Source organism: Spea bombifrons, chromosome 4 (assembly GCF_027358695.1).
Source record: "Spea bombifrons isolate aSpeBom1 chromosome 4, aSpeBom1.2.pri, whole genome shotgun sequence".
NCBI lineage: Eukaryota > Metazoa > Chordata > Amphibia > Anura > Pelobatidae > Spea > Spea bombifrons.
Genome location: NC_071090.1, coordinates 110,210,651 through 110,231,612, shown reverse-complemented (window position 1 = coordinate 110,231,612; position 20,962 = coordinate 110,210,651). Strand labels below are relative to the sequence as shown.

Here is a 20,962-nt window from a genome sequence, read left to right as displayed (position 1 = left end):
GCATTATCATATATCAGAGCCCCAGCCAGGTAATATCACACAGTAACATGCATTATCGTATATCAGAGCCCCAGCCAGGTAATATCACACAGTAACATGCATTATCATATACCAGAGCCCCAGCCAGGTAATATCACACAGTAACATGCATTATCTATATCAGAGCCCCAGCCAGATAATATCACACAGTAACATGCATTATCATATATCAGAGCCCCAGCCAGATAATATCACGCAGTAACATGCATTATCATATACCAGAGCCCCAGCCAGGTAATATTACGCAGTAACATGCATTATCATATATCAGAGCCCCAGCCAGGTAATATCACGCAGTAACATGCATTATCATATACCAGAGCCCCAGCCAGGTAATATTACGCAGTAACATGCATTATCTATCACACAGTAACATGCATTATCTATATCCGAGCCACAGCCAGGTAATATTACACAGTAACATACATAATATATATCAGAGCCCCAGCCAGGTAATAAGCCAGGTAATATCACACAGTAACATACATTATCTATATCAGAGCCCCAGCCAGATAATATCACACAGTAACATGCATTATCATATATCAGAGCCCCAGCCAGGTAAGATCACACAGTAACATGCATTATCATATATCAGAGCCCCAGCCAGGTAATATCACACTGTAACATGCATTATCATATATCAGAGCTCCAGCCAGGTAATATCACACTGTAACATGCATTATCATATATCAGAGCTCCAGCCAGGTAATATCACACTGTAACATGCATTATCATATATCAGAGCTCCAGCCAGGTAATATCACACAGTAACATGCATTATCATATATCAGAGCCCCAGCCAGGTAATATCACACTGTAACATGCATTATCATATATCAGAGCTCCAGCCAGGTAATATCACACTGTAACATGCATTATCATATATCAGCGCTCCAGCCAGGTAATATCACACAGTAACATGCATTATCATATATCAGAGCCCCAGCCAGGTAATATCACGCAGTAACATGCATTATCATATATCAGAGCCCCAGCCAGGTAATATTACGCAGTAACATGCATTATCTATCACACAGTAACATGCATTATCTATATCAGAGCCCCAGCCAGGTAATATCACACAGTAACATTCATTAGCATATATCAGAGCCCCAGACAGGTAATATCACGCAGTAACATGCATTATCATATATCAGAGCCCCAGCCAGGTAATATCACGCAGTAACATGCATTATCATATATCAGAGCCCCAGCCAGGTAATATTACGCAGTAACATGCATTATCTATCACACAGTAACATGCATTATCTATATCAGAGCCCCAGCCAGGTAATATCACACAGTAACATGCATTATCTATATCAGAGCCCCAGCCAGATAATATCACGCAGTAACATGCATTATCATATATCAGAGCCCCAGCCAGGTAATATTACGCAGTAACATGCATTATCTATCACACAGTAACATGCATTATCTATATCCGAGCCACAGCCAGGTAATATTACACAGTAACATACATAATATATATCAGAGCCCCAGCCAGGTAATAAGCCAGGTAATATCACACAGTAACATACATTATCTATATCAGAGCCCCAGCCAGATAATATCACACAGTAACATGCATTATCATATATCAGAGCCCCAGCCATGTAATATCACACAGTAACATTCATTAGCATATATCTGAGCCCCAGCCAGGTAATATCACACAGTAACATGCATTATCATATATCAGAGCCCCATCCAGGTAATATCACACCGTAACATGCGTTATCTATATCAGAACACCCACAGTACCTGATTGCAACAACAAAACTTTCCAAAGCACCACTTTGCACCAAGGTTGCACACACAAGCCTTCCAAACACCTAGATTGCCCATCCAGGAAATGCCCCAGCCAGCACCCAGATAGCACGCCCATGCTGGCTGAGCATCATGGGAAATGCAGTTGATAAAGCTGCAGATGTTAGCTGTGAATAAAAATTCCCATGATGCTCAGCCAGCCAGGTGTCCACCATGATGCTGGCTAAGCATCATTGGAATAGTAGTCCACAGCAGAAGAGATTTTTTTTTATATATATAATTACAGAAAATTCAAATGTTAGCCTCCCTCCCATACTTTTTTAAAATTATATTAATCCCTTGATTTATCATGTAATGGCCCCAGCTGCCCTCAGTGACCCCACAACCTTGTGTATTGTGTCAGGCCTCTAATGTTTTCATGCCCCCTGCCAGTCCCCCTTTATGTGATACCCCTAACCCCCTTGTGTGTTGCCCAAAGCCAGCCCCCCATTGTGTATTTATACCACCAGCCAGCCCCCTTTTAGTATAAATTTAAGTGATGCCCCTAGCCAGCCCCCCTTGTGTATTAATGCCCCCACAACCTTGTGTCACTTGCCTTCCCCCACTGTGTATGTATGCCCCCAGCCTGCAGCCCCTTTAGTCTTGATTTATAAAATGCCCCAGCCTTTTCCCTGTTGTGTATTATTACCCCCATCACTTTGAGCCCCCCAGCCAGCTACTTTTTTCCTGACTTTCCCACCTGCTGCACGGGACTGACTGCCACAACTCTATTGACTCTGTGAGCCCGCTCCCTCCAGCATCGTACAGCCTCTTCCAGGCGGCAGGACGAAGAGTCTCACTGAAGCAGAAGCAGCACGGCACACACAAGCCGTCTGCTTCTGCAGTTGCTTTGCTCCGGAGAATCGTGACAGAGGTAAGACAGGCGGGACAGGGGGACAGAGCCCCAAGATCGGCACTGTCCCTCCCACTCAGGGGCAGTTGAGGGCCCACTCAGAACAGACACTGATACCCAAAAACTCACATCTCGACAGGCTCTGCCACACCAACACCCAAACACACACACCAGGACAGGCTTTGTAACACCGACATTCAAACACACACACCAGGACAGGCTCTGCCACATTGACACCCAAACACACACCAGGACAGGCTTTGCCACACAGACACCCAAACACATATACCAGGACAGGCTTTGCCACACAGACACCCAAACACATATACCAGGACAGGCTCTGCCACCCAAACACACACACATCACGAAAGGCCCTGCCACACAGAAACACTCAAACACACCAGAACCTAGCAAAGTTACTAATCCCGCCCCACACCTTTTGCCTATTATGATAAGGAGCATTTAAAATATATAAAATAACCTTGGGTGCAGATCCCACCCCCTGCTCACCACCCCTGTCATGAGATAATCAATTAAAATAAATTTAAAAAAATACCCCAATACCTAAGTCCCCATGGCAGGAAGCATAAAGTCCATCCATAGGATGCTACCTTCAAACAAAAAAAGTCCATCCAACAGTTTACATTCAGCTCTGGCGTCTCAATATAAATTAAAAAAAAAACACCAGACAAAACAGGATTTGGTGATTTGTTGCCTCTAACAAAAAAAGGTATTTATTGTTCACTTGTATGGATTTACTTTGCATGTTATCATATTATTTTTCTGTCTTGCCCAAAGACAACTGCCCCACGGAAGGCAGACAACATACGTCGGCTTACTTCTAGTATGGGTAATAAAACACTTTTTATAAAGTTTTTCTTATAATCAGAGTTTGAAAGGTTTATTATGTCTTTTCAGTCATAACGCCATGAAGGTTCTTATGGTGGGTAATCCATCTACCAGCAGCACCTCCATTCATCTTTTACTTTGACACACGTCCTACAATGTGTATATACTTTATATCAAAGACTCAAAAGATAAAACAGAAATATCTAGTTTCGAACTTAAACGTATATAAATCAGTACACATGAATAAAACTAAAATGAAATAGTAAAAGTAAAAAAGACTAATAAAGGCAACTTTCCTTGATACAATAAGTATTGTCAACAAATTCTTCTCAGGGTATTAATTACTTTTTTCAAATGTATTTTGATATCTTTATTCCTCAGACTGTATAAAATTGGGTTACAAAAGGGCCCTACCACTGTAAGTAAAAGAGATAATAGTTTATTAAGGTTAAACGATTGCTCTTTGGAGGTGGCGACATAAACTGTTATTAGAGTCCCGTAGTAGGCACAAACTACACTCAGGTGAGAGCTGCAGGTGGAGAAGGCTTTCTGCCTCCCGATGCTGGAAGAGATTCCAAGGATGGTGACAAAAATGGAAATATAAGTAAAAAGAATAAAAAAGAAAGGGACGGTTAGGAAGGGCATGCTCATGACAAAATCGACAAGTTCAGTAACAGTATGTTTCATACACGACAACTCTAAGAGCGGAGCAAAATCACAGAAATAATGGTCAATTACATGACCACAGAACTGTAAAGCAGAAACCAAAGGGACAATGATAGATGTTATAATACACGCTAAGAGCCAAGAAAAAAGAATTAGTTGGAAATAGAGTTTAAATCCCATGATGGACGTGTAATGCAGTGGACGGCAAATGGCCAAATACCGGTCATAGGACATCATCGTGAGAAGAAGACACTCAGTACCTTCTGGAACAGAATAAAAGAAAAACTGAGTGATGCAGCCAGTCAAAGATATTCTGCTACCTCCATTAACTAAAACATGGAGCATGTTGGGGACTATGATGGTGGATACAAGGATATCGCATACTGATAACTGAGTGAGGAAGAAATACATGGGCGATTGCAGACTCGGAAACTTTGCCACCAATATAATAATCAGCAGATTCCCGACTAACGTCAAGATGTAGATCACAAGGAACAGAACAAACAGAACCGGAGTCCAGACAGGTGGATTTCTAAAACCTAACAGCAGAACATACATCACATTACTCTGGTTTATTACATTCATATTTTTAATTAAAACGACAAAAAAAAATTGATCTGACAAACTTTTTAAAAATATTATTAAAGGATCTAAAATTTTCCACAGAGTTTTCTAGTGCTACTAATGACTCAGCATTTTACCAATACAGACCTTTTAACTTCTATGGAAGATATTGAAACACTTTTTTTTTATATATAAAATTTGATGGTTGGAGGTAGGAAATGTATTCCACTGTTTTATGATAGTCCTGGAGCTTCAAGAACTAACATCGGCCATAAACCAGTTTGTTCTCAAAATGTTCTGAAAACAAGTAGTAAACCAAGTGCTCCGAGTTGTGGTTCTTCAAGATTCTGTGATAAGAGACATCTGGTCTTTATATATAACCTGCAAAATATATAGCACTAAAATGAATTAACCAACATATTACTTTGGGAAGCAACATTTACGTACCACAGGAGGTTGAGATCAGCGAGCGCTTCTGTGTTATCAACCCGCATAATTTGAACCGAACGTTATTGGAAACATTTGTACTAATCTCCTGTTTACAAGCATTCAGTGTTTAAACATGGAAAACATAGAAGATGTCACACGTAAAATTGTAAGCTATGTTGAAGTATACAGACCCTATAAATATCTTATATCTTGACTAAAGATAATGTTTCAATAACATGTAAGGATTGAATAAAAAACTCAGGAAGACATATTGATACAATTATGGAATTCCAGAATATAAACAATTTATAACGCTATGCACATCGAGCTAAATACATATATAATTTTACATATTTTATTTTAAGCAGAGATAGGTGAGCTGACAAGAAAGCCATCAGCAATGTATTTTGTGTATTGAAAATAGACCATCATAGAATAAATAAGGTAAAAAAAAAATCAATAAATAGCCATTGAATAAATCAATTTAGGTATAATTCATTTGGTCGCATCAAAACAGGCTAAATACTTAACTAGGACATTCAGAGCACAATCTATAAGCAAAAATCATCAATTGTATATAATCTAAAATAGAGATGAGATGAATGATGAATTCCGTATGAATGGTTATTTTGAAAAAAACAGGAACCGGAAAATCTTACCTCTTTTATATCAGAGTGGGAGATTAAATGATGTTTTCATCAGATTGAGGTGAAGTTGGAAGTATTTTCTGGCAGGACCCCACGCTGCTTGCGTAGCAGAGGTACAGTGCGGTAAACAGACAATAACAGGTGTCCTTATACTGTGTAAAAACCATGACATCATCTGTGTACAAGAACACTAGGGATGGGTATTATACAGAGAATTCCAGGGACGAATTCCAGGGAGCCTGAATGCAGCTACTAATGGGATTACATATCCATGTACATAATAACCATTTTCACATTGTATTTCCTTAACCATTTTGTGGTTTTCAAATTTGATCTATGCCTGAGAAGTGAGCCCTGCTCCTGCAACCCTGTAGACTACTAGGAGCTTAAGTGTAAGGGACTGCTTGAGCAAAGATGACTTGATTGTAATGTGGAGGAGTCAGAGGTTAACTCAACTGACTGGACTTTACTGGGGACATGTGCCCTTGCATGCTAACACACCAAAAAAATCTACTTGCACGTTCATGCAGGAGGCGCAGGAGGTATAAGAGTTGAATAACGACTTGCATACCCTCACCTGAAATATACAAAATTCAGTCCTAAAAATATTAAAAGGATGGTTTCCTCTATCTGGCAGGCTCATAAAAGAATACTGCATAATAATGTATTTTGTGAATGCTGCCCCTCTGTTTTCCTTACCTGCATTGCTGCAGCTAGGGAGTTCTAGAGAGTTCAAGAGAGTGTGGAGAAAGGCCCTTCATGTCAGCGGCTGTGAGAATAGGCCTCAATAACTGAATAGTTGGGCTGAATAAGAGAGTCCTTTTTGAAGAAGCCCCCTTTGCATTACAGCTAGCATCTGAAAGTGAAGTGCTGTGAACCGTATAAAGTTTGTCTACATAAAACATCCTACACTAAGAAGTTATGTGGTCAATTGAGTTTTGGGTTAAATAAAATGACCAAATTCAGCTTCAGTTGCATGCCCCCGCATACTGAGATGGGCAAAACAACTGGGAGATTCACTAATCTGGGAGTTGTTTCCAAGGACATGCTATTGTCTGTAACATTTTAGAGTTCGCAAATTTCAATGAGAACTCACATGTCCTCGCCTGAAACTTTAAAATGTAAAAATTAAATGTGAAAAAAATCCTCAACTAAATAAAAACTAACAAGGGTGGCGTGATGTTTACCCTTTCCCTTCTACCCCGGACCAAAGTGGGGTTAGGGTAATAAAAGAACATGGGGCAGTAGTTTATTGTCCTACACCTCTTCCCAAACCCGCTAATGGGAAAAGGGTATTAAATAATAAGAAAAAACTTTATAAGAGATGTGACCTCCAAGCTGTGCCACCATTTAACCCCTATCTCATGGGAGGGTGAATGGGATTAAAAATGAAAATTTCCCCCCATAACCCCCATTTGCTCCCATAAACTCACATTTTTTGCCTCACAACATGCACTTTATTGAATAGACCCGTTCTTCATACCTAAATGACTTATCAACACAGCAAAGACCTTTAGAAAAAGGTAGAGCATTTGTGAGGCTAGGCAGTAATGTTGGACAAAAAGGCCCGGCTCGCAATCTCTGTTCTAGTTCATCCCAAAGATGTTAGATGGGGTTGAGGTCAGGGCTTTGTGCGGGGTAAGTCAAGTTCTTCCACACTCATTCAATGGACCCAATCTGCTGCTGGAGTTCAGTATTCTGAAGTATGCAGCCCTACCATCCACAGAGGCGCCATTCATTTGGACAGTGTGTCAGATGGCCAACTCACGCCTGAATATAAGTTTTGTATTTTTTTTGATGCTGATGGACCTAAGAATCAAATTGACTTCTGTCTTCGATTGGATTCATATCATGACATTTGTTGGTTAGCCTAAGTGAAATGCTACCACTAAAATGAAAGCAGACGTTCAGTGCCAGTCTTTCCAATCTTTAATTTGTTACACAATCAGTGCTTGTAGTGAAAAAGAAAACTGTGTTGCATCATTGCTGCTATTACTGTTTTAGAATGCGTCAATACAAAGCCAAGGCATGCAGTCTAATGTTGCTTCCTAAGGTGTGTTGGCTATAAGTTGGCGATAAAGTAGACCTGAGGAGCTGTGGTGTAGAATAGTGATGCTGTACTGTTGATTAGTGTATTTATTGATAAGGTCATTTTTTTAATTTATTTTTATTTTGTTTATTTTTTTTAGATCTGGAGTAGGCCAATGTTGATGAGGTCATTTAAAGTGTAATCAGCAGGGAGTTATACCTCGTCTATGCAATAAAGTTTTTCCAAGAAATGAAATGTTCTAACATCTCTAAAGATATATCTTACATATCAACAAAAACATATCAATTCTATATTGGAAAAACATAATGTTCATGGATATAATCTTTAATTATGGGGAAACAGCTTATTGATCCAAGGAGAAATCTGACTGCCATTTTGGGGTCAAGAAAGAATTTTTTCCCTGGTTAGTGCAAAATTGGAAAGAGTCAAACTGGGGGGTTTTTGCCTCCAACAGCAACAAATAAACAGATATAGGAAAGGCTGAACTTGATGGACGCCGGTCTTTTTTCAGCCTATATAACTGTGTAAATAAGTAACTATATCACGCTAACTCCAATACACTCTTCTACTGATTTAAACCTATATATAACAATTGAGTTTGTTATTGTTCAACAAAATATTATTTTAGGGCGAAAATAAGAAAAGCAGAAACTGGCCTCAGAGAGATATTACTATACAATCCATATATCTAACATACCTATTTTACTGCTCTAAATCCAAGTTCCTTTGTCCCGTGTTTAAATGAAATGTAATGCATGAGTTCTAAACATGGAAGGTGGTCAAAGACCCTTTCATTTTTCTTCACTTTTTAATTTATATATTGTTAGCAATTTGCTCAATATGAAAGATAATGCACTTGGATTGACATAGCTGAACCAATGTTTTTAAATATAAGGACAAATAATGAAGTCATATTGGTCTACACAGCAAGGAGTTGGGTGGTTGACCATAAATACAACTTACTACAATCGGCAATTTAAAATGAATTTTTGAAAATGTATTTTGATCTCTTCATTTCTAAGACTGTATATAATTGGGTTAGAAAATGGCCCTACCACTGTAAATAAAAGAGATAGTACTTTATTTATATTAAATGGTTGCCCTTTGGAGGGGGCAACATAAACTGATATTAGAGTCCCATAGTAGGTACACACAATAGTCAGGTGAGAGCTGCAGGTGGAGAAGGCTTTCTGCCTCCCGGTGCTGGAGGAAATTCCAAGAATGGTGATACAAATTGAAATGTATGTGAAAATAATAAAGAAGAAAGGGAAGACTACAAAGGGTATGGCAAAGATAAAGTCTACAAGTTCAGCAAGTGTATGCGTTGTACATGACAACTCTAGGAGAGGAAAGAAATCACAAAAATAATGGTCAATAGCATGACTACAAAACTGCAAAACAGAAATCAAAGTTACAATGATAGATACAGTTATACTTGTTGAAAGCCAAGAAGAAAGAACGAGTTGGAAACACAGCCTAACAGTCATGATGGACGTGTAATGCAGGGGGCGACAAATGGCCAAATACCGGTCAAAGGACATCATCGTGAGAAGAAGACACTCTGTACCTTCTATAACAGAAAAAAAGTAAAACTGAGAGATGCAGCCAGTTAAAGATATTCTGCTTCCTCCATTAATGATAACATGGAGCAGGTTGGGGACTGTTATGGTGATAATCAGGATATCGCTCAATGATAACTGAGTGAGGAAGAAATACATGGGAGATTGCAGCCTCGGAAACTTGGCCACCAATATAATAATCAGCAGGTTCCCGACTAACGTCAAGATGTAGATCCCAAGGAACAGAACAAACAGAACCGGAGTCAAAATCTGGGGATTCTGCAAACCTAACAGCAGAATCTCCCTCACTTCAGTTTGGTTGATTTCATACATACTTCAGTGGACGGAACCATAAAATATTTGAATCCGGTAGATTTGTCTTCGAAAGTTAGATGTTTCTTTCTAATTTTCTAGTGGCCATTAATTATGCAGACCCTTATTATGTTAACCTTGTCTGAAGGGGAAAACAGTTGCAAGTATTGATGATGCGAAACCTTAGTAGTAGCGGCAGCTGTAAGCCAGGTTGTTCTTAGAATGTTCTGGAAGAAGAAGTAAACAAAGTAGACAAACTGTGGCGCCTGGAGATGTCCAGTCTTCCAATTTAACCTGAAAACATAGAACTAAAATATATTAGCCAATATGTTACTTTAGGTAGGACTGTTACCTGCCAACCACCAGTTATGTGCAATAGATATACCATAAATCAGACAAAATACAAGAAAGCTAAGGAAAAGATACTCTCCTTATAAACTCTCCTCCAATCCCCAAAAATATGTGTCTAACAATACAGAGAAAGCCATCTTCTGCTCCTAGGGCCTCCACAGGGCTCAAAAATATATGTATGTAGAAAGGAAGGAAGAAAGAAACAAAGGCATGGCACTGTATAGGTTAAAAATATTAATAAAAGGCAAATATAAACATATCTGGGGGTATTTTAAGACGCTCTCTACATCAAACAGCAACTTTAAAATCAATTAAGGTAGGGTCATTAAGTAGAGCCTAACAACTGCACGTACCTTGTCATATGAGATGTCGTATTTGAGTGTTCTGGGATGATGTCATTTTGAATGTTTTTGGTGATGTCATCAGTGCTGGTGGTATAAAACCCCTGAAATGTAAACGGCAAAGAATATTGTCCTCTTTCACTTTGTTATTTATTTATTTTTTTCTCAATTAATTTTTATTGAAATAAGTAACTTTTAAGAGAGGAATACAGAAAAAAAGGGGGAAAAAAGGGAGGGGTTCAGCTACTTACAATAGTTAATGTACATTTTTCATATATACTGCAGTACATCCACATGAGAGTATAATGAGATGTACAATCTTAATATATCACAATTGAACTTAGAAAATGACACAATACACTTCTCTTTTTCCTAAGTAGAGTCCCATTCTGACCTAAATTTGCTAGGAAGCTTCGTAAAAATTAGTTTTTTATGAAGTTGGAATATTTCTTTCTTTTCTCTGCAATTGCGTTTAGTTTTCTTTAATGCAATTCACATTGTGTTGATTTTTCTTGATCCCTTTTTTATAATTTGTCTAAATTAAATCATAAAAAGTGATAGAAACTCCGACCTTGGAACGAAGTGTTACAGACCTGCGTTATTAACACAGAGATTGAGTTGGAAGCTACCTATAAAAAGACCAGCATTTTAGGGCACAGATAAAGCTAATGATATAAGAACATATAGAAATAGAAACAATGCAGAAATAAATGTAGGAAAAAATAAATAAATATATATTTTAACTCACCAATTCATTCAGGTATACCAGAGAAGAAGATGAAATAATGTTTTCGTAAAGTTGAGGCAAAGTTGGAAATATTTTTGGGTAGGAGCACACGCTGCTTCTATAGCACCGAGCAATGACCAGTCAGTAAATGCTTCCGAGGACTTTATAGCGTGTAAAAAGCATGACATCATCTCGATACAGGAACACTAGGGACGGGTATTGCACAGAGGATTCCAGGGAAGGAACGCAGCTGCTCACCGTCTTAATCGTTTTCACACTGTAGTAAATTATATTCATCATATAAGTTATTTTGACATTAAATCCATTAAGTGGATGAAAGGGGCCCCCGATCTTATAAGTTTGCAATTTATTAGGGGGTTAATAAACTGCTTGGGCAAGGATGACTTGGTTGTAGTGTGGGCCATTGTCCTGGAGACGATGGGGAGAAATGATGGGTCCCTTTTTAGAATATCAGTGATTGGTATTATGAGGATTAGACTATACTCAGGTCACATGGTGAACTTGTATATTCACTAAGATATCTATATAGTTGACCCCTTAGTAACTTGACATATAAAAAAGACTATGTCTGAGCTGAATTTGATTAGAGAACAAAGACAGAACTGATTCAAAATATTTAATCTGAGTATAAAATAGGTCACAGCGCTGTTATACAAACATACATATAAAAAGAGACATAGACATAAATGCAAGTACATAAACAGTGTAAAATAAACGGGATAAAACAGCATGTCACATCATCATTTCTTGGAGCATTGGTGTTGGCTCTTTGAAGGTAACCACCTTCCCCGCCCCCAAGACCGTCTTTTTTCTGTCACCTGAGCAAAGGGAAGGGAGTAGGCAGTTCAGCAGATTGACATCCAGAAGGTGGCTCCTATCTGCTCAACTTTTGCCTGGGATCACATAATACTGAATATGACACTCGTTGAGCTTGGTATAATTATGACATCAGCATCATCATAATTCTCTGGTCCTAGTGATCATTTCCAGACAAGATGGCAAAAGAAAACTGTTGCATGTAAGCAAGCAAGCATGGCTGTGTACTTGTGTATGTGTGTGAGCATGAATGGGTACTTGTGTGTGTGTGAGAGCATGGATGTGTGCTTGGGTGCTTGTGTGAGGCTATGGATGTGTAATTGTGTTAGTGTGTATGTGTGAGCATTGATGTGTAACTGTGTGTATGTGGTGAGCATGGACATGTACTTGTGTGTGTGTAACGTTTCACCATGCGCTGGCTGGACTTGTTTATACTTTGCGTTATTCATTTCACGTTTCCAGCCACTAGTGGCCGCCCTTGCCACTCAGAACCACTCTGACTCATTATCAGGTCCAGCTGCAGTTGATTCCATCATCAAGATAGCCTTCATAAACCTGCCCAGCCCTGCAGTCTGGCCCTTGACATTAACGTTTAAGGACCACATGCTTTGCTTCCTGATTTGTTCCTGCTTTGTTTCCTGATTTATTCCTGAGTTGCGGCCAGCGCCCCACTAAGTGGACTCCCAAGTCGAGTGCCCTGCAAGTGGGCTTCCAGCCGTGTGCCCTGCAAGTGGGCTTCCAGCCGTGTGCCCTGCAAGTGGGCTTCCAGCCGTGTGCCCTGCAAGTGGGCTTCCTGCCGTGTGCCCTGCAAGTGGGCTTCCTGCCGTGTGCCCTGCAAGTGGGCTTCCTGCCGTGTGCCCTGCAAGTGGGCTTCCTGCCGTGTGTGCCCCAACCAGAGGGCTTCCTGTCAAGTGACTTTCTTTGTATATATTGTTGTACCACCATATACAATACAACTCCTAATCCTGATCTTCTGTCTGTGGTTTATTCCTGTGCCTGTCTGTAACAACCCCAGGCCATCATGCATTGTGGGGTACAGACAGAGCCCCTCGTATCCCCTGCACCTGGGCTCCTAATAGACCTGCTCACCAAAAAAGAAATACAGAGAAGGCAAGAGAAAGACCTGTGCTTTTATTGCGGAGGGACTGGCCACAGGATAACATATTGTCCGCACAGACCAGTCAAGCCGTCCGCAACCCACATCGAGAAACCCCATGCCCAGGAACCTGCATATGACGCCAGCAATGTCACAAAGCAGGAGCATTCCCTGTCGCGACCACAGACGGGTAATGCAGAGGTTAACCAGTCCTCAGCACCTGAGAATCCTACGCCCTCCATCGTAATGTCAGATGACCTCCAGACCTTGTCTGACGCCCCCCGAGTGGTCTGATATGGACAGTGTGTCATCTGAGGCGGATGCAACAGACACATCAATGGATATGAACCCCCCCGGCTGTTTGTGCGGTCAGGAACACCACTCCTACCACTCACAGGAGTAGGAAAAGGACACTCCAAACCGCACGACACTCCCTAGGGGCTCCTGGCAACGTCCTTGCATCAGATCGAAAGATCGTACACCGAACAGAACTGATGCAGTATGAACAACGTCTCCGTGACCAAAGGTCCAGTAAACGTTCCTCCTTTCCACCTGCAACCCAGCCCTGTCTTGGTGCTGTTCAACACCGATCGGAGGAAATCCGTGCACAGGGCAAATACCTAACCCCTGGTAACTTCAGGAGTGGATGTAGGACAAGACAAGCACTTACCGGGACCCTCGCATCTGTGTATCCAGTAGCTGAAGTCTATCCAGCCCAACTCAGCACAACAGAACCCCTACCATCAGATCCCGTTGTGACTTCCAATGGAAACGTGATATGTCGTGCAGACCTGGAAGGGTTTGAGAAAGCGCTACGTGCGAGAAAGAAGTCTCACCGCAGATGGTGAGACCACAGGTCTGTGAGCATCCGGAGGCTGCTCCTTGCGGTGGGGGTATGTAACGTTTCACCATGCGCTGGCTGGATTTGTTTATACTTTGCGTTATTCATTTCATGTTTCCAGCCACTAGTGGCCGCCCTTGCCACTCAGAACCACTCTGACTCATTATCAGGACCAGCTGCAGTTGATTCCATCATCAAGACAGCCTTCATAAACCTGCCCAGCCCTGCAGTCTGGGCCTTGACATTAACGTTTGAGGACCACATGCTTTGCTTCCTGATTTGTTCCTGCTTTGTTTCCTGATTTATTCCTGAGTTGCGGCCAGTGCCCCACTAAGTGGACTCCCAAGTCGAGTGCCCTGCAAGTGGGCTTCCAGCCGTGTGCCCTGCAAGTGGGCTTCCAGCCGTGTGCCCTGCAAGTGGGCTTCCAGCCGTGTGCCCTGCAAGTGGGCTTCCTGCCGTGTGCCCTGCAAGTGGGCTTCCTGCCGTGTGCCCTGCAAGTGGGCTTCCTGCCGTGTGCCCTGCAAGTGGGCTTCCTGCCGTGTGTGCCCCAACCAGAGGGCTTCCTGTCAAGTGACTTTCTTTGTATATATTGTTGTACCACCATTTACAATACAACTCCTAATCCTGATCTTCTGTCTGTGGTTTATTCCTGTGCCTGTCTGTAACAACCCCAGGCCATCATGCATTGTGGGGTACAGACAGAGCCCCTCGTATCCCCTGCACCTGGGCTCCTAATAGACCTGCTCCCCCGGTTCGTGACAGTGTGTGAGCATGGATGTGTACTTTTGTGTGTGTGAGCATGGATGTGTACTTGTATGTTTAAGCATGGATGTGTACTTCTGTGTATGAGCATGGATGTGTAATTGTGTGTGTGAGCATGGATGTGTAAGTAGGGTGAGATGGAATATGTGTTAGTGAGTATGAGTAAGTGTATGTAATGTGTGTGTTTATATATGTTTTATGTTAGAAGGAGAGGGGCAAAAGAGGCACGAACTAGCTGTTAAAGTTGGGAGGCCCGGGGAAATTTTCGCATCAGGGGCCGGTGGTTTTGTTATGTCCCTGCCTGTGTCCATTGTCTCCACCCCCTCATTGAGATGTAGCCAAGATGTCTGGTCCTTCACCCTTCCACAGGTAACATCTTCCTGTCAAAGGTGACAATACCCATTATCAAGATTTATATTGGGCTCTGACTTCAAAGAGAAAGGTGTGAACAAATATTAATGAACAAAGCCATACAGCCAAATCTCTTAACCCATGCTGTGCCAAGCTCAAGTTAACTCATGCAGTGGCATGACACACTTCTTCTCTTGTCTCTTCTTGCTCTTCTTTCTTCATCTGTTCTTCCCAAAAAAGCTCCTTTAACCAGACCTTCCACAACAATTGCCCCGATTGGTGGAATACGGGAGAGACTGTCCCCACGTGGTGCACCATGGATCTTCTCTGTTGCAGAAGTACTCAAAGAGGACAGTCAACTAATCATAATTATTACAGTACGGAAACTTTGTGCATTTAAGATGAAATAGCTTTACATGAAGTTTCATGTTCTGACATATTTCATGTCGCCAATTTCATTTTTCCAGAATTAACTGGCCCTACTGGCCTTTATACACTTAAATATTTTATGGCAATATTAGCCCTTAACATAAAAGTATAAAATTTTTTTACAATTGCTTACAATTCTAGACAGGATATTTTACTTGACAATATTACAGATTGGTAAAATAATGTACCTCTACCTGCTCCAGGGGGTATTACACCATTTCATAAAACTCACAGGGAAATGATGACATAAATTGCTTATTAGAACACTAGAGACCAGGATTGTATAGGGAGTTGCACTGAACCTCCTTGATTGCAAAAAATAGATTCAAGAAAAAATATACTATATGTATTTCATAATTTGTTATTATTTTATCTGTTAGCATTTTCCTCATTCATATTAGAGTTAAAATATCCAACATACTTGATTTGAATAATGTTGAAAAAGCTGTCACCTAGGTTATTTAAAAAAAAATAATTGAATAGAATCCATTTTTTAAAAAAAATATATGAGATGCTCTCCTAAAACAGGCAGCCACTTCATAGCCTGTCCTACTGTGCGCAATTGCTTAGGAACATCTCAAATATCAGCTTTCTTACAGAAATAAATCTCCATATACATATCTGTCTGATCTCACCAAAAAGGGCAGTCCAGATCCAAAAGCTCTTCTGTACAAGGAAACCAACATCCTCAGACATATGTTTGGTCCTTCGTTGGCCTCATCAGTGGGGTACGGTTGGTATCCCTCTAGGCACAATAAAGCAAGCATCTCATCCTCCTTGTTTATGACATTTCACCTTTCATAAATCACTTGGGGTTCACCAAGTGTAAAGCTGAGTCCAGACGTGGACCTCCTTGCTCTCTTGTGCCTAGGGGAATATCAACCTTATCTCACTGAATAGGCTAATGAAGGCAGAAATGTACCACTGGGTTTACCTCCAAAGAGCAAAGTTATAGAAAACAAATCCATGGACTGGTGCTTCCAAACCATCCAGTTATATCTTAAAATTCAGTTACTTCTGATAGGACCCATACTAATTAATGGCCTTAGTAATCAAAACCATCTGATAGCTTCTAATGAAAATAGTTTCTCCTACCCTCATCCAAGGGATTATCGCCATTGTTGGTTTTTAGAGCTTTCTCTTATCCAGTCTATGGAGCTTAGGTAGCCAGTCAGTTACAGAAGACAAGAACAAATAGGCATCGCAAGGGGAAACTTGATATATCACATATCTCCTATAGGCCAAATGTGTTAATCATTCCAAACTAAATAATAAAGGGGGTATGAAAGGAGCAAGATGTGCAGAACATTATGAAGCCTGACAGTTTACTATGCATCATGAAAGCACACAATCTAAGTCCTAGGCCAGTCCTGGGATTGATACAGAGAAGAAGATCTTACTCCTACACTCCATTGCACAAGTTAAATTTGAGGTGAAAGGTGATCATTGTTAACCTTATCTGCATATGTGGAAGCACCAAAAGATTTCCAAAGGGGAAAAACAAGCCTTTTGATTTGTCTAGTGGGATTTCCATCATCTTTACCCCACCATAACCGTTGTTATGTATATTTCTGGTGCTTCTCCAAGTTTCAAACATTAAGCCAGTATCAGAGTCCCATAAAAAAAACAGTTGTCCGTGAGTATGATCTGGCCATGAGCTTTGTCTCTAGTCTGCAGTACAGCGGACATTTGCTCTCGAGGGATCCATGTATACAGTGGATATGGAGGTGAAAGGTAATCTTTGTTTACCTTATTTGCATGTGCCTACCCAGAATCCCTTGGGGTTGTGACATCACCGTAAGATTTCTGAAGTAAAGACAGGGCTTCTGTCTTGTCTGGTGGGTGTGGATTAGTGTTTAATAATGCTTTACTACTAACCTTAGGTAGAAAAGCTACTTGTTAACAAGACTTCATAGAACTCAAATTCATCGAAATTTTAACAAAATTTGCCAATGTTGTTAATTCATACAAACGTCCGAGAACAAGGAGAGACCCACAATGGAACAAACTAAAACAAAGGAGAGAGCTCAGAATTTTTGTTTGCATTTCATTGTTTTTCTTCTCACTCGCTTTCACTCATGCTCTCTCACACGCTCTCTCACGTTCTTTCAAAATCTCTCTCACACTTTCTCTCATGCTCTCTTAATGTCTCCGTCACTTTTTAAAAAAACTTCCTTATCCTCATATTCTTCAGCGCCACTTCTTGTCTTGCCTTTTCTCATTCTTCTGTCTTCAGAATTCTTTCTTCTGTCTTCTTTCTTGGTCCGCTTCTCCCCACTATCCACTCTGTTAACCAGGCCTCCTGAAGCGCTCATACAAATGGACAGATCCTCAACACACATCTTCTCTCCCAATTGGAGTACCGTATTTGCTCGATTATAAGACAAGGTTTTTTCCAGAGCAAATGTTCTGAAAAATACCCCTCGTCTTATAATCGAGGTCGTCTTATAATCAGATAATAATGATAATAATTATAATACCCCTAACCAGAGTGGCATATAGGGGTATAAGGCATATCATGGGGCAGAGGGGCATATAGGGGGTTAAAAGGCATATCATGGGGCACAGTGGCATATAGGAGGGTATAAGACATTTCTGGAGGCAGAGTGGCATATAGAGGGTTAAAAAGCACATCATGGGGCAGAGTGGCAAATAGGGGGGTATAAGGCATTTCTGGGGGCAGGGTGGCAAGCCTGGGGGCAGATGTGCATAACGGGGGGGCAGGTTGGCAAATAAAAGGAAATAAAAAATATATATTTTTCTCAATCAAATTTAATAAATGCTAAGAAAAAATAGTTTACATAAATTAATATTTACTAGTAAAACTTTTTTCCTATAGGGTATCCTAAATTAATATTTTGAGTTTGGGGGGGGTCGTCTTATAATCAGGGTCGTCTTATAAGACAAGATGAAAATTTAAGTAAAAATAGTTGTCAATTATGTCAATAATTTTTCAAGTAAGAATATATAGCCGCTAATTAAAGGCATTTATATTTATCAGCCATTAAAGATATCTTTTGTGACTATAAAATAAAATGGATAAATATAAATATTTATAAGCTTCAAGATTTATTTCAATGCTAAAAAAGCTACATTCAATTATTTAGAAGACACAGCTGTCCTACCTTGAAAGTCTCTGTAGAGACATCAATTCCCTGGTGTCCTTCTACAGAGAGTGTGTCAGATCTCCTGGATGTATAGAAAAATGTATAAATATCCTTAAAGCAATTGCAGAGACAGTTATGTCAAAGAGATTCTGTGAGCAGAAACCATTCAAGATCATCAAACAAGATTTTGAAAGGTCCGATCATAATTCCATTTTCGATATTGTCCCATGGTTTAAAAACTCTTGAAATGAGAATCCTTTTTTTGGGTGATCAAGTGGAACAACAGAGGTAATTGAAATATTTTTCTGCTTTCTCTTATTGGTTATGGCAATAAATATTGATACATTTCATGGACATGTAATATTAGTAAATGTATTGAGCAAATATCCCAGATCATTTGTTAAAGATACCTAATAGAGGTAGCGATCTGACCAAAATGGTCATTGGTTATATATGGATGGATTATAGTGATTTTTTTACTTGTGGGATAATGATATATGTAAATTAAATCACCAGCATTTGAATAAAATGGATAGAAGTAATCTGAACTGAGATGTGGGTAGAGGCATCAGAGAAAGGTGGAAGAAGGGAGAGGAAAACCTTAATAAGTCATTGGTCATGTCTTGGATTCAGGAGCCATATGCCTATCCCATGCATGTTAACATTCCCTCGTTGTATTGGCCTCTACCACTTCTAATGGGAGGCTGTTCCATATATGTCCCATCCTCTCAAGTAAACCATCTAAGCTTCTGACATTTTAGTTTAAGGTTATGGTCTCTTGTTCTAACATATCTCCTTCGTGGAAATACACATCCCTCCTCTTCTTTGTTTAATGGGAAAACCATGGTTTGTTACTAACTGATATAGCTAAGCTGTGGTTAAATAGCATAAACCCATGGTCCCATCCCTCAAACAATCCCAGAATTATGTTCCTCTCCTCCTATTGACCCCCTACATGTCATACAAACCAGTACTGTCTAAGGTCGTGTAGATAATATGCCATCAAATCAACTACATTAGATACACTTAGCTCCATGGTAAGCAATACAGACATGTTAGGATAAGATAGGACTTAAAAAGATTGGGGTATGTGGTGGGCTACCAAACTATTTAACATGATGGGATTCCCGATACATATTTTAAATAGCATTAGCCATTTGTATTCCATATTTTGCTGTATGCATTTATTAATCATTGAAATAGCACCTTGATATCCAGTTTTCAATATATATCCATCAGAGTAAAACTCAAAGAAACAGGGTATGAATAAGTTAATTATAAAATTTAAATATACTTTATTTGAATAATATATTAAAACTATTAAGTCTTGTGATGTTTTTTTCTACTGTTAGGAAATGTTTCCAGCCAACCAGACGAAAGTGAGAGAATTCCTGCTTTTGGGCTTTCGTAATCCTCAGAATGTTAATGCGGTGCTCTCTCTACTATTCCTTACAATCTATATATTAACATTATTTGGAAACCTGCTGATTATTGTATTGGTGGCAAATGTCCAACATCTAAAAAACCCCATGTATTTCTTCATCACTCAGTTATCCTTGTGTGACATCCTTCTGACCTCAAACACCGTCCCCAACATGCTCCGTATTTTAATTAACGGAGGAAGCACAATATCTTTTATCAGCTGCATTGCACAACTTTATTTCCATGGGATTTCAATAACTACTGAATGTCTTCTTCTCATGGTGATGTCCTATGACCGGTATTTAGCCATCTGCCGCCCTTTACATTACACCTCTATCATGGATCTCAAGCTACAATTCCAACTTGTTGTTCTGTGTTGGATTGAATCATTTCTTATAGTATTGCCCATTGTCGTTCTAACAATGAATTTAGAATTCTGCGGCCCCCAAATAATTGACCATTATTTCTGTGACCTTGTCCCACTTTTGGCACTTTCTTGCTCAGACTATACAATTGTTGAAATTGTAGATTTTGCCCTAGGTGTGCCTACTGTTCTTGTTCCTTTCTTCTTCATTCTTTTCACGTACATGTATATTTTTACCACTACGTTTGGAATTTCCTCCTCCTCGGGTTTAAGGAAAGTCTTCTCCACCTGCAGCTCTCACTTGATAGTGGTGAGTACGTTCTATGGGACTCTAACAATGGTTTACTTGTTCCCTTCTGAAGGACAATCATCAAATCATAATAAGATCATGTCTCTTCTTTATTCAGTTGGAGCCCCTTTTCTTAACCCAATAATATATAGTCTTAGGAATCAGGAGATTAAAAGAACTCTGCTTCAATATATTTCCAAATGCTCAAACAGAAATTAAAAAAAATAAAAGTACACTCATATTTAAGTGGATTTTTTTACAAAAT

The 20,962-nt window shown here is 39.9% G+C and overlaps 1 protein-coding gene across 1 annotated transcript; it reads right to left on the bottom strand.

The window, feature by feature from the left end:
* Positions 1–8,871: 8,871 nt before the first annotated feature.
* LOC128491708 (olfactory receptor 5-like) lies at positions 8,872–9,801 on the bottom strand. The gene has a single exon (XM_053464019.1). The coding sequence runs from the start codon at positions 9,799–9,801 to the stop codon at positions 8,872–8,874; it is 930 nt and encodes a 309-aa protein (XP_053319994.1).
* Between the last annotated feature and the right edge of the window lie 11,161 nt (positions 9,802–20,962).